Source organism: Chenopodium quinoa, unplaced genomic scaffold (genome assembly GCF_001683475.1).
Source record: "Chenopodium quinoa cultivar QQ74 unplaced genomic scaffold, ASM168347v1, whole genome shotgun sequence".
Classification (NCBI taxonomy): domain Eukaryota; kingdom Viridiplantae; phylum Streptophyta; class Magnoliopsida; order Caryophyllales; family Amaranthaceae; genus Chenopodium; species Chenopodium quinoa.
Window position 1 is genome coordinate 6487539 of NW_018742205.1, and position 15584 is coordinate 6503122.

The following is a 15584-nucleotide window of genomic DNA, read 5'->3' on the forward strand; positions in this document are numbered from 1 at the left end:
CACGGTGGCGACATTCCGGCCATCCGCCGACCAACATTTCGTAACTTCAACAAGCAAGGTACCTCGCTTCCCGACGACGATGACGACTCTCTGGTGTCCCTCGGCTCTCCGGTGTCCCTCGGCGATCCAGTCCGGCTCCACAATTTTCGAGAGATATAATAACGTTTTCGGTAAAAATTAGAAAAAGGGCAAAAGTGTCAAACTAAAAATAATTGTGGGCTTTATGTAGAAATTTGTGGGCGATGTTTAAACTCTCCCAAAAAAAGTGAGAAATTATTATACCAAAGAAAAAATGTCAGAAATTATGGAGAGATTGTTACATACACCCGGGTGTACGTTGCATCCAAGGGAATTGTTTGTTTATTTTTATGATTATTGCTCATTTAATCATCAAATGAGCAAAAAATTACCCTTGGATGCACCTTACACCCAAGTGTATATAATTATAATTTATTTGGACAACTTTGCCACAAAATAATACTCTTATTAGATAATTATATAAATAATTATTAAATATGTACAAGTACTTTCCAAGCATTATAAATAGCCATGCCATTCTTCATTAGTTTTTGTATGAGCCAACTTAGCAACCTTAAATAAATTTTTAATTATACAATTAATTACAAAACACATATTTCTAATTAGCAAAGTCATTATGGGATGTTATCAAGCAGAGGATATTACATTTAGACCTCTTGCTCATTTTCCTCCAGATATTTGGGGTGAACACTTTGTCACCTTCACTCCAGAAGACAATTTGGTAATTAATTATTCCAATTTATTATGTTTTTAATTATATTTGAATTTTCGATACCCATATAATTGATGAGATATTATATTATATTATATGTTTTTTAATTCTACTTTTATATGAGGATTTGCATTATTTATGATTAGATGTTTATGGGTTCCCTTTTCTTATACTACGTTAATAATTCATAGTTTTTCAATTGATGCATACTTATATATGTTGATCCGAGCACACCTAGAATCGATCGGACTAGGTATATATATACTCAAGTTTCCATGCACTTTCTGTTCTAAAACATTATCATTAAATCCAACTCGAGTCGTATCATGATTAAATTTCACCTTATACTAGGATGTTACAACCTTACAACCGGTTGCCCATTTTGTTAATTTGCATGAATGAGTAAATCTCATTTGTGCAAATGAGAATATAGCTTAAATGGTTATGTTATATTTGTCCGAAAGATAGACGAGTAAATAATACTAACAAACTAAAAGGTGCTCATCATATAAACGAGATTTAATCTTAATTCATGCGTGGCACCTTTACATTATTTTGTGTTATGGTCTAGAAAATGGAAATATATGCAAAAGAGATTGAACCATTGAAGGAGGACTTGAGAAAGAAGCTACTAATTATGGATGATTCTGTTGATTTGGGGAAGAAGATGAGTTTCATAGACGCAGTGGAACGTTTGGGAGTTTCCTATCACTTTGAGAGTGAAATCGAAGACATGTTGAACAAGATTTTCAAAGAATTTGCTGCAAATAATTTCGACATCGACTATGATTTACACAACACTGCATGCCAATTTCGCATATTCAGGCAACATGGACACAAAATGCCTTGTGGTAATACACATACTTTCTACGTTCTTTAATTATCGAATTGAAACAACTGAAAAATTTTAACACTATTTACATACTTCTATATATGTGAGGTCTTAGTTAGTAGATTTGTCTAGATATACTTTCTAAATGTATTTCAATTATATGTATTTATAGTGCTTATTTCACAAAAATTAAAAATATAAGTGGTTAAAGTTGTACCATGAATGGTTGTAATTCTAGCTAGCTACATGAGTGGTATACCGTGCACACATGTTAAGCTAGCTTGAATTTACAAATATAATTTTTTTTTATCAAAGTTTATTATACTTTCTTAAGTATTTTTATATCTATCACTTATAATAAACTCTTACAAATTGCAGATGTATTCAACAAGTTCACTAATAGTGATGGCAAGTTTAAAGAGAATCTAAGGAATGACATAAAGGCTATAGTGAGCTTGTATGAATCTGCACTCTTAAGGGTATATGGTGAACCTATCCTAGACGAAGCTTTCGCTTTCGCTACGGATGTCCTCAAATTAAGTGCACCATATTCTGAGCTAGCTCGCCATGCATTGAAGCAAGTATTGCACTTTGGCATTCAAAGGGTGGAGAATCGCCTTTTCATTTCTTTCGATGAGGAAGATGAAACTCGACACGAAACACTTCTAAAGCTAGCAAAGATTGATTTCAATAGGGTGCAACTATTGTATCGTAAAGAATTGAGCCAGGTCTTAAGGTCAGTTCATCCTATTTTAACTTGATCTACCACAAATAAAGAGGCAAAGATATAAAAAGTTTAAAACACACGTGCTTTTAAGTGTACTGAATTTTAAAACAGACTAAGCTAAACGTTTTGGAATAATTTTAAAGGAACAGAGGGAGTATATGATAGTTTTAAGTCGTCTAATATATAATTTCAATTCACTTCTTATTCCACAGGTGGTGGTACGAGTTGGATTTTAAAACAAAGCTTCCTTATGCGAGACAAAGAAGTGTGGAATGCCATTTTTGGTCAATAGCTATGTACTATGAACCTCAATATTCTCTTGCTAGAATGTTACTTGTCGAAGTTCTCCCTGTCATTTCAATATTGGATGATACTTATGATGCTTATGGAACTTTGAGGAACTTAAGCTCCTAACAGAAGCATTTGAGAGGTATAAATTACACAAAAATACATAGTATATTGTATATCTACTTACTTTTCCCTAGTTTAGTCAGGCAAGTTTGTCCCACATACGATTGTATGCAAAATAAATGACTTTTTGTTGGAACAACAAGTGTGTAGTGTGTGAATTTTGTGAAAAAACTCAAAGTCCCACATTGGTGGGAAATGAGAGTTTTACTCTCTTTATAATATAGAGAGTGGGCTAAAGGGGTGTGGCCCTTGGGCTACCCACATTTTGTGGAGAGGGAGGACCTATATGGTAAACCATCTATCACACACACGCGCGCCGAGCCGGGTCGGGTTTATTAAATAAACTTATTTTTTGGACAAGGCTAATTGCGTGATTAGTTCCTTGATTTTTGCTAAACGTTTTTGACTGATTACATTTGACCGTTTTTTTCAAAACTGATTAATGGAGCGTTAATCATGCAAACGTTTTCACTGATTTTTTGCTAAACGTTTTGCCACGCATTAATCTTTTGAACGTTCAACTTATGACCGTTTTAATTGCGTGATTAGTGCCTAATTAAACAGCAGCAGTTACGTTGCAATTTTGCCTATAAAAAGGCGTGTTGATTTCCTGTTTTATATATACAAAAAAAAAACAGAAAGCAATCTTCTTCTCCTCTCTATTTTTCCTCACAAAAAAAACCCTCGAGCAGTTTCTTTTCTTTTTGGTGTTTAGTTGCCCGGTGGTTTTGTGCAGTTCCACCGGTATAATTACAATAGAGAAAGGCTGTTTTATCCTGGGGAACATCCGGTTTAGTACGAACTGCTTGCACATTTTCAGGGCAGTGCCGTGAATGTTCTAAAGAGAGCGACATAGTCCGCGACTCAGTCTAATTTTCGGTAACTTTGTTCTTACTGTTTTTGTTCCCGCAGTTCTGTTTTAACACTTTTTACGTTATAGAATTACAATATAAATAATCATGCGCTATAATTAGTAAAATAAGTTAAAATCGTTTTATTTTCTTAACATATATTGCTATCAATATCAAAAGTATAATTAAACTACTTACACTATCCTAGATAGTGGACACTCTCCTAATATTTTGTCAAATTCATAATATAATAAGGTCATTACCACAACATATAAAACACCGTTTTTCAAAGTTAATGACCTAAAAGAGTTTAGGTCATTACCTAAGCCACAAACAAGTTTGTGACAAATTATTTACATTTTTACAGATCAAATAGGGACGAAACAAAAAAATGAATTGTTGTCTTCTCCAATCGTATATTCGGAAGAACGCCAGTCATTCAACCTAAACCACTATGCCGCCGATCGCGCCGCGAAATAGCCAAACACCTATGCGGGTAATTCATCCTTAACAAATACGTAATAATATAATTTTGGTTTAGATTTCTTAAGAACAAAAACCTAAAAATCAAAAAGTGAAAAATTTCGAAATGCTACCAAACAAATTGATGAACGACATTAAAGATCAAACTTCACAGTGCAACATTGAACGAATTAGTGCATAATAGTGACAAATTTGTAAATGAAGAACAATGAAGAACAATTTTTGTTTTGATTTTATAATTTTCATTTTTTGAAATTAATTAAGAAATCAAAAAAAGAATTTCTGAATTATAAAATATAATTTTTGAAAACTAAAAAAGTATTTTAGAAGTAAAAAATATGAATTTTTATTAAATAAAACTTTGAAAAGTCAAGATGATATGACTTATAACATCCAATCAAATCATACCCACATTATTAGACTTGTGGTAGTCACTTTTCAAAAGACTAATGTAAAATCATCCATATGTCATAAAATTGGACAACAAAAAAAAAAAATAAAAAAAAAAATAAAAAAAGATATCAAAGTATCAAACAAGCCCTTAAACATGTTTGTTTGTGTTAATTGGATTAGATTGTTGCAAACTTGTAAAGTTTATAATACTTTGTATAAACCTTTTTTCAGTGTTTTGTAATTTTTCTATGTCATGTCCGGTGTTGAAGAAGATAGAACACGAAAAATGGAACTCGACAACAACAACAACAATAGCAGCAGCAACGACAACGACAACGACAACGACAGCGACAGCGACAAAATTATAAGATACATATTCGCATTATTACTTTTTGTGGGCTTTAGTGGTTTTCATCGGCTGTATCTACAATCGTGATTCTGTTCCAGAGTTTGAGGTTGATTCTCTTTCCATGAAAGTATATAATAATACTGAGAAAAGTGTAACAGCTGATTTGAACTTTACTGTCACATTAAAGAACAAGGATGAAGATTTATTGTCTTTTGATCAAATGCAAGTGTCATTAGAGTATCATCAAAATGATGAGATTATGTCATCGACGTCACTTGATGCTTTTCTTCTAGATGAAAAACAACGCCAGATTCAATTTGGAATGCTCATCAATGCACACTACCTTCGAAACGAGACCGTGGATTCGATCTATCGGGATAATGTTTTACGGTTTGGTTTAAAAGCTCAGGGTCACTATGTACGTCCTCGTGATCATTATTTTGACAAGTGCGAGATTAAGCTCGTGTGATATGATATCGGAGTTGGGTTTTCGCCCGAAAAGAATTCGACCATCACCGGGAGTTTGATTATCAGTCCACTCCCTTGCAAATGCAAATCTGAATGTAAATCTAAAAGGTACTAGAGAATAGCTTTCATTCTCGTTTGCTATTTTAAGTTCTTGGCATGCCAATTTCTGTAGTGGTCTATTTAGGAAATTCTTGACTAATCTTTATTTTAGTTTGGCTAATCTTCGGCTGCAGAGTGTAGGGTATTCTTTGTGGCATTATACTTGTTTAATGTCTGACTATTTTGCAATGCATGGTTTATAAATCTACGAGTAATTATTAATTCCGTAGGAAAAAAAAATCAATTAGTAATAAAGGGCTGATTATTTGCACTGATTAATTATTGAAATTTTACTTAGTCGCAATAATGACCTATTCAAAAATTAAGGAATGTGATTTGAATAGTTTTTTATGTCATTTGCATTTATTTTATTTTTTATTTTCTAATATGTTATCTTATTAATTGAAAAATAAATGAATAATGTTCCACTAACTATATAAGAAAAGTAGTCTATTTCATTTCCTATCTCCCGTAGAGGAAACATTAAAATTTTCTTGTCTTACCATCCGCTGCAATAGCTATATAATACAATACTTATTTTACTCGTCGTATTCACCAAATTTATAGACACAATAATAACCTTACATTTTACCCACCAGTTTATATGTTTTAAACTTTTAACCACTACATAGTAGTCATACAACCAACAACTTATTGAATATACAACACAAATATATAGGTATGGATAATAAAATATTTTATATGAATAAAAGATATTATTAAGATTTATAAGAATAAAAGATCAGACATAATTCGATCAACAACTAAGCAATCATGTACTCCATATGTAATATATAATAATTTTTACGGATTCTTATTATTATGAATGCCACAAAAAACTCATAACATATACACATGATATATAAATTATTTTAAAATTTGAATATGAGCATTACATTAGTAAGGAAACATGAAAATTTTGATGGTTATAGAAATTAGAAAATTCTTCTTATAAATTTTATTAGATATCTATGTTAATAAAAAAAATAGTTAAAAAATTGTACAGAATATTTAATTATTATTATACATGTATAAATTTTTGGCATAATGTTGGAAAATATATTAGATATATATTTTTCAATCTAAGTTAATTTTACTTTAGTTTTCTACATTCATAGTTCGAAAACTCTATATTAATCTAAAATTACATTAGCTATGTAGTCTAAAATTACATGTGATATGTAGATAGTGATTATATAAAGTATTATAAAGATATACGTATATTGTTGAAATTAAATAAACAAAAATAACTCATGCATAAATATATAAACTGTAAAAAAAAATTATCATATATGGAAATGTAATCAATTACGTAGCATTTAGAATCAATCAAAGTAAGTAAATATATATAATTTGGAATCAATATAATTTATATAATAAAACCTAATAAAAAATATGCGATAAAATATGTATAATATATATAAGACAAGCGAATCATAGAGTGACACATGTTAGCTCCACATTGATTCGCTTGTCTTATAGTATAATATATTGATTGATTGATGATACATTGATGATTGATTGATTGATTGATGATTAATTGATTCTAACGACGCTATGCAGTTGTAGTTTCAAGTTCTATCAAGTAGATCAAATAAAGGTGGTGATTTGTGTGTTTAAGTTAGATTTGAAAGTGTCGATTCAGATCGAGTTTAGTTTGAAGTTTTGTCATGTCAAGTCATTTTGCTCACACATGTTGAAATTTGGATCACTCTACTTTCAGGTCGGTCGAATCATGTGAATATTTGACACCTCTATTGTCAAGCGATTGTCCTACTCATCTATTTCATGCTAAAAGATTTGAAATTACACTTTCTATTTTGAGGTCAAAATTGATTGTAATAGATTGTTTTCTAGCAATTAGTAGAAACTTCACTCAATTATATGTAGAGTATAAGATTGCATGTCATTATTATAAAGTATAACATTTTTTTTTGTTCAACACGTGATTATAACTCGTTAATTATTGATCTGAATGGTTTGACCTGAACTTAAGAATGACCCAAACCCATTTTTGACACGTTGAAATCCGTATTCAACCCGTGACCAAACCCAAATTCAACCTTCTTTTTATAGATTAAAACCATCCCATGGTTGACTTACCTTACATACTCTAATACTCTATCATTCACATTATATTAATACAAAGTACATCTTAATTTGACCATTTTTCTTAACAATTCATTTAAAATGATGGGTAATACATCAATCCTATGCTATATATGCCACTCGTACAGTCGTACTAGATTTCTTTCCATAGTTGCTCGAAGATCAGATTTTAAACAAAATGATACTCCACTAAGAGTAGTTTAATTGCTATATTACCCTTACAAATTACCACTTGCACAAGTTGACTGTGTGCTTAATTACATCAAATAACAAAATTGAATAAGAAATTTTAAATACATAATAAAAACAATAACAAAATTAAAAAAATTAAAGACTTGTAAGCTTGTATGATGCTATACAAATAGGCGTGCCATTGTTCAGCAGTTTTGTAGGTAATGCACTTAATTAATTACAAAAATGGGGTGTATTCTTCAAGCAGAAGAAGTTGTTATGAGACCTCTTGCTCATTTTTCTCCAGACATTTGGGGTGACAACTTCGTCACCTTTACCCTAGAAGACAATTTGGTAAATCATTCTTTTCCCTATTCCTTATCATTTTTCTTTCTACTACCTCGAATTTTGGTGTTAGTTTATGGTTAAAGTTTATAAATTTGATGGTAAATGGTTATTACATTATTTCAGTATGTAATTATAATAAAGATAATAATTATGGATATGTTTGATGAAGATGTACTAAAGATCATGAAAAAAAATAAGTGTAACGTAATTTGAGATATGATCTGTTTTTGCTTATTTTTATCCTTCATTATTAGCGTGCCATGAGGAGTTCAATTCACATCCTATCCGATTCTAACTCTTCTATATATAGGGTCAAATGAGAAACTTCTTAAAATGAGAAGGATGCAAAGGATTTTATGTGCATGAATAAATTTTCCACTAAATATGCATATTTTTTGAACAAAATGTGCAAAAAAAAAAAAATTTGACCAAAATTCAATGTGCATATATTTTGTTCACAATGTGCATAAATTTTCGTTTTCCCATAAATATGAAAAAATATAGCAAGTCAACAATCAAATTTACATCTTTAGTCGAAAAATATATGCACATTCAGTTCAAAATAAATGCACATTTCATCCTTCTCAATATAAGAAACTATTGTCTCATAGTCAAAATAGGCGCTACTTAATTTGATTTACGTTGTAATATTATTTATTGTTGTTTCATGTCTAGAGGAGGGAAAAGTACGCTAGAGAAAATTGAACCGTTGAAGGAGGAAGTGCAAATGATGCTGGTTATGGATAATCCCTTTCGATGTCGCGAAGAAGATGAGCTTGATTGATGCAGTGGAACGTCTTGGAATTTCTTATCACTTTGAAATTGAAATTGAAATTGAAGAGCTCGTAGGCCAAATTTTCAACGAATTTGCTACTAAAAATTTCAACGTCGACTATGATATATACAACACTGCATCACAATTTCGCATATTTAGGCAACATGGTTACAAGATACCTTGTGGTAAGAGAGATTAAAAGCACGGATAAATGAAACTTTGCGATTATTAAATATAACTCATTTTTATTGATGATTAACATTGATTTATCTTTATCAAAGTTGACTTTAAGTTACATTATATTCACCAGATATTCACTTATATTATTTGAACTTCTTTAATTTTATTAATCGTCTAAACTAATTGAAGTTATTTTTTTTTTCTTTTTAAAATAAGAGAATAAGGTGAACAGAGTACGGCTTTAGATTATGGAATTGTTTTGATATTATGGTGTTTTCCTTTTAAGTTGAATGTTGATTTTTGTTAAAAAGAACTCATTTTATTGATTAAATTGAATATCATTAAATGAATTTAATTTTTACTAAATGTTTGGGGTTATATCTTGAAAATTAACAAAGTTTTACTTGTTAACAATATAATTTTGGGCTTGACCCAACAAACTAATAATGCGGAAAATACAAGTTTATTAGCATGATAAACAAAAACGTTTATCTAGTGACATTTTCGTAAATACATTAACTTTTTATTAAATGTGGACTCCACAAATGTTGATTGATTTACGAAAATATTATGCTGACTTAGATTTTTTTTGTCGATTTATTTATAGAAATACATTAGATAATCAAATTTTATTTATCATGATCATATAAACTGCCAAAACTGGGGCATGATAAGGAGCAACGTTCAAAATTAAAAAACATATTTAAAAAATCCAAAATTTTCCTGAAAAATTAATCAATTATATTGACTTTGACTATACTTATCTTATTTGGTTCGAAAATGAGCTGTTAGTTGGTTATAATATAAATCCTACTATACGCACATGTATGCATAATCTGTGAACTAATAAAGAACCCTTAGCTTATTTATTTTTCTTTTTAAGGTAATAATATAAGGGTAATGCTGTATGTAGTCCTTAGAGCTACAAATAAATATTAAATATCTTTCCTTATTTGGTATTAGTTTAGGAATGCATGATAAAATTACGTATAAATCAGTGTAATTAATTATTAAGGGCTATGTATAGCATTTTTCATAATATAATTTAAGAAAGATTGCAGATGTATTCAATAAGTTTACCAGTGGTGATGGCAAGATGAAAGAATCCCTAAGGACTGATATAAAGGCCATGGTGAGCTTGTACGAAGCCGGGAACTTAAGGGTACATGGTGAATTCATCCTAGATGAAGCTTTCGCTTTCGCTACCGATGCCCTTAAATCAAGTGCATCATCCTCTGAACAAGCTCGCCATGCATTGAAGCAAGTATGCATTTTGGCATTCAAAGGGTGGTGAGTCGTCATTTCATTTCCTCCTACGAGGAAGATGAAACTCGTAACGAAACACTTCTAAGGCTTGCAAAGATTGATTTCAACCGGGTGCAATTGTTGCATCGACAAGAATTGGCTGAAATCCGCGAGTAAGTTAATTATTTTCCAATACTAATAAACTACATACAAACATACATACATACATAACTGATTTACCAATACTAATCAACTACTTAATTATTTTCCAATACTAATAGATTTTCTAATACTAATCAACGACACACTACTTAATTATTTTTTTAGTGTTTTTGTTAGATTAGTCTTCACAATAGGTGTGCTATTTAATGTTGGGTAGGAACTAGGAAGTCCCACTTTGGCACGCACAATAGAAGATGCTAGCTTGATTTATGTAGCGTTTTCTATAATATGACTTGATCTAGGGAAGGAAGTCCCACATTGGTATAATAGAAATAGTTACTCCGTAGTTTGATTTATGTAGCTCTTTTATTTTACTTGATGTTGTGAGGAGAGTCTCATATTGGTTGAAAGGAAGAAGTATGGTTTGGAACAATTGTATTTTGTACAAGTTTGAATAGCTTTGACCTCAGGTTTGATTCACTTAATTAATTTTAATAATAAGTTTATGCATTATAAATATTCATAATGTAATCATAGTGAGGATTAAAAGGACCGTGTAAACACGTTCATGTATCTTTTTTTTATCCCCCGTAATTATATTTCTAACAGTTTTTTGGTGCATTTATGTTATACAAGGTGGGGGATCTTAGTGATTCTTAGTTGTGAGTTTTTACTTTTTCATGTGTTGCAAAATTTTGCATGACCAATGTTTTTGCTACAACATGTTATTATCTATATTCTTGTATATGTGGTAGCTAGTACAAATGACGTGATAATTCTGAATTATCTTAAAATACTACTCTGATTATTTATTTCTCAGGTGGGGGCGCGACTTAGAATTGAAAAGCAAGTTTACTTGTGCAAGGCATAGAAATGTAGAATGCCATTTTTGGTCAATAGCTATGTATGAACCTTAATATTCTCTAGCTAGGATGCTATTTACAAAGTTTTTCCGAGTCACTTCCATATTAGATGATACATATGATGCATATGGAACATTCGAGGAACTCGAGCTCCTAACAGAAGCTTTTGAGAGGTACTTGTAGATTTTATGACACAAAACTAAATTGTTCATCAATATGCCAAATCATAAATTAAATGCTCACTTCTCACAATTACTATTTATACTAGATGGGACTTGACTGCTATGGAGAAACTGCCAACAGATTATTTGAAAGAAGTCTTCCAATTAGTATACAACACATACGACGAGTTTTCAAAAGTGACAACAATGCAAGGAAAGCCTTATGCAGCAAAGTTTGCAAAAGATTGTGTAAGCCCTATTCAATCTCTTTAATTTGAACACACTTGTTAGTTGAAAACTCATTTCTGTGACAGATACCCCTTTTTTGCGACTAATTTAATATCAGAGTTCACTAGCTATAAACGATTTATCAATAAATGATTTCACGTAATTTGTTGTACAATTTAGGTAATAGATTTAATAAGGAGCTATTACATAGAGGCGAAATGGTATAAGGCAAAATATGTGCCTACATTTGAGGAATATATGGTGAATGCTAGAATCACTAGGGCAACTCAAATCATACTCTCACCTCATTGATGGGAATGGAAGAAATTCGAGAAGAAAAACCATTTAGACAAATATTGCAAGCTCCTAAGGCCATTACAACATGCGAAGTTATTGGTCGTCTCATGGATGACATTGTTACACGCGAGGTATGTTGTATTTACTTAGTCATGTCTTGTAAACAACTGTTATTATGAATATATTGTTGGATTCATCTTAATATAGATTTTTAAATATTATACTTTGTATATATTTATTACTAATTATGATGGATAATATTTCTTAAAACTATTTATAAATAGCCAAATAGGAAAGTCAATTCTTGAAATATGTACCTTCGGTCTTCAAGAAACACTTTGAGTTACATTTGATTATAAAATATTTCGTATTTTTTGAATTTGAGTTGGAATGTCTTTATTAGCCATGAACTAATGCACCTGATTAACTCGAGGAAGAATTCGAATTTTACAGCAGTGAAGATTGATATGTCCAAAGCTTATGATAGGGTGGACTGCCTCTTTCTCATGAAGATCTTGCAGGCTTACGGTTTTTCCAGCCATTGGATTAGGATGCTTTCACAGTGCTTCACGACGGTGAGTTACAAAACAGTCATCAACAGGAATGTATCTAGGCACTTTGTTCCAAAGTGTGGTTTGAGACAAGGGGACCCCCTCTCCCCGTATCTGTTTATCTTCTGTATGGATAATCTATCGAGGATGCTGACCCTGGCAAAAGACATTAATCAATTCCATGGTTTGAAAGTGTCTAAGCTAGGAGATCTCCTTCGATCTCTCATCTCTTCTTTGCAGATGATGCTATGTTATTTTTTAAAGCAACGAAGGAGTCTTGCTTGTGCATTTCTGATATACTTCTTAGGTTTGGCAAAGCTTCCGGGCAACAACTAAATCTCCAGAAATCTGCGATAAAATTCTCTCCGGGTTTTGACAACGACGAGAAATTGATTGTGAAACAATCTTTATCAATGCCTTAAACAAGTAACATGGGAATCCATCTGGGAGCCCCGATAGACATCCAAGGGAAGAAAATCCCTCACTTCCAATTCTTAGTGGACAAGGTGTCGGAAAAAATCACATCATGGGTATCTCTTCATCTGTCACAACCGGCAAAATTAATCATTATAAATACAGTACTGGTAAGCATGTCTTCTCATGCTATGAAGTGTTTGAAACTACCTCAGAGTATTGCAAACAAAATTGATTCGTTGACCACTCGGTTTTGGTGGGCCACAAAGGGTCATAAAGGTTTACATGCATTGGGTGAGTAGGGGCGTCACGCAGCTTCCTAAGGGCATGGGTGGCCTAGGAATTAGGGGCTCTTCTATCCTCAATAATGCTCTTATTTTCAAACAAGCCACCAGGATGCACCTCAACCCCCAGCTTCACCTTTCTAGAGTCCATCGAGGTCTGCAAGAGTGTGGTATTTGCAACATCGCATGCCCCTATATAAGAAGAGGGTCCCCATCTATGGGGAGGGCTAGCATTCAAAAGGTTGCTCGAATCTTCAAGGATGGTTTTGCTTGGAAGGTTGGGGATGGAAGAAACATCTCGGCAATAAGTATGTCTTGGGTGAAAGGAGAAATCCCTCTAGTGAAATCAGGCCAAACTCTGAGGAACGCTTCGGAATGGAAAGTAAGTGATTTCATTGACAGGGAGACCATTACTTGGAAAGCAGGGAAGGTTAGGGAGTGTTTTGAATGGGACCGGGCTAAAGCAATTCTTTCATTGGAACTGCCACATGCAAGTGAGGATGATTTTCTATACTGGAAATACCATCCATCGGAAAAGTATACAGTTAAATCAGGGTACTACTACCTGTTAAAGGACCTTGGGTTAGAGAGTACGACCTTCTTGGCTAGGGATCAGGGCTTCATCAAGCTAATATGGAGAATGGATATTCAACCAAAGTGGAAACTCTTTATGTGGAGGCTCTTCCATGATGGTATAGCAGTCAAAGTTAACCTAGCTAAGAGGGGTGTTCTAGTGGACACTGTGTGTGACCACTGTAGGGCTGGCAATGAGGATAGCCAACATCTCTTTATGTTTTGTACTCAGGGAAAGGAATTTTAGGAAACTAGATCCCTAAATACTTGCCTTGACTCTTCTGAATCCATCTCTCTAAAAAGATGGATTCAACACTATATCCTGCTTTTTTATAGCGAGGATGGTAAGCATGGTACCCGTCATGCTTTGTTCATTGTAACTCTTTGGGGTTTATGGAAAACGAGGAATGAAAGATGTTTCAAGGAAGTGGAAGGGACGACAAGCCGAGTAAGGGAATTCATAAACCTTACTATGAACGATCATGAGACCTTTTTAAATCATGCTAGTACGGTAAATGAATCTGAGGCTACGAGAAGGGATGACCCAGATATTCCACCGGGGTTCAATCATGTCCACTTAGGGAAGGTAAAGGGCGGTTTTGATGACTTTGTTATAGAAGCAGATGGCTCTTAGGATAAGAATACTACAAGGGTAGGGGTAGGGTGGGCTGTTAGGGTCAACAACAAAGGATATGCCCTTGAAGAGGGAAGATGCCATGGAGTAGCAGCGTCCGTCATTCAATGTGAAGCTTGGGCTTGCCTGGAAGCAATGAAATGGGCTCGTGCTAAAGGGAGGCAGGGAATCCTTATCTTTTCGAACTCCACTTCTTTGTTGAATAATTTGCAGGGTGAGATGGGAAAGGATGTCTCGATAACATGGATTATCAAGGAGTTAAGGAAAGTAGGGGCGGTCCAGAAGAGAGGAGGTTCAAAGAGCTAATGACATTGCTAGACAATGCCGAGTTAACCTTCCGTTTTAGTTGTTTTTTCTTGTTACAGTCCGCTTTCTTTTGCTGTTGTCAAAAAAAAAATTGAATCATATATATCTGATTTCTATTAATCATAAAATACTTTTACAAACATTGTAAAATAGGAGGAGCAAGCTAGAGGTCGTGTTGCTTCGGGAGTGGAAAGCTACATGAAAGACTACAAAATGAGCAGGGAAGAAGTGGTACAAATATTTAAGAAAGTGATTGAAGATTCATGGAGAGAATTGAATGAAGAGATCTTAATCAAGTCTAACCCAAGTTATGGTGACCTCCCAAAGCCTGTTCTCCAACGCTTCTCAACCTCGCCCGTGTGTTGGATTCCCTCTACAAGGTCATCGATGGATACACTCATTCGGCCAAAATCATCAAGGAAGACATAATCTCTACCTATACTCAATCTGTTTCTATTTAAAGAAATTGAACAACATTTGCTTGTTACCAAATAAGTTTATACATTCTATTGTTTCATGAATTGAATAAGGTACCACGTCTTTTAGAAACAATATCTCTGATGGTTTAGACTAGATATATGAAAGATCCATTTTATTGTTTAATCCAAACTTACGCTCTTTTGACATTTGTTTGGTAATTATATGTTTTTTTTTTGGTATAATGATGTAGAACATATTCAATCCCAAGTAGTCTTGAGAGTGGATATCACCTCCAAGACCTTAACCAACTAAGTTAGTTGACATCCACTAAAAATATTGTTGTTACTTCTTAGTGAGTTTATTATTGTGTGCTGATAAATGTTTAAGTGCCGTTTAAAGAAGTTGTGATTTGTTTATCAATAATATATATTTAATCATTAAGTAGTATTAATATTTCTATCCATAATTGATTATACTTTTAGGCAATGGCGAAGCTAGC

At 32.8% G+C, this 15584-nt stretch overlaps 1 protein-coding gene and 1 pseudogene across 1 annotated transcript; both read left to right on the plus strand.

Moving 5' to 3' along the window:
• The first annotated feature begins 1325 nt into the window (after positions 1-1325).
• On the plus strand, positions 1326-5266 carry LOC110732724 ((+)-delta-cadinene synthase isozyme A-like). The gene is made up of 4 exons (XM_021912715.1): positions 1326-1602; positions 1962-2319; positions 2523-2575; positions 4854-5266. The coding sequence occupies exons 1-4, from the start codon at positions 1326-1328 to the stop codon at positions 5264-5266; spliced, it is 1101 nt and encodes a 366-aa protein (XP_021768407.1).
• Positions 5267-7890: 2624 nt separating this feature from the next.
• LOC110725889 lies at positions 7891-15126 on the plus strand (annotated as a pseudogene).
• Positions 15127-15584: the final 458 nt, after the last annotated feature.

Bases quoted from the DNA above. Each gene is read 5' to 3' on its own strand.
- LOC110732724 (XM_021912715.1), top strand. From the start codon at position 1,326: ATGGAAATATATGCAAAAGAGATTGAACCATTGAAGGAGGACTTGAGA. The intron at 2,320-2,522 runs GTCAGTTCATCC...CTTATTCCACAG, and splicing joins GAATTGAGCCAGGTCTTAAG to GTGGTGGTACGAGTTGGATT. The intron at 2,576-4,853 runs GTGTGGAATGCC...TGTGGGCTTTAG, and splicing joins TCCTTATGCGAGACAAAGAA to TGGTTTTCATCGGCTGTATC.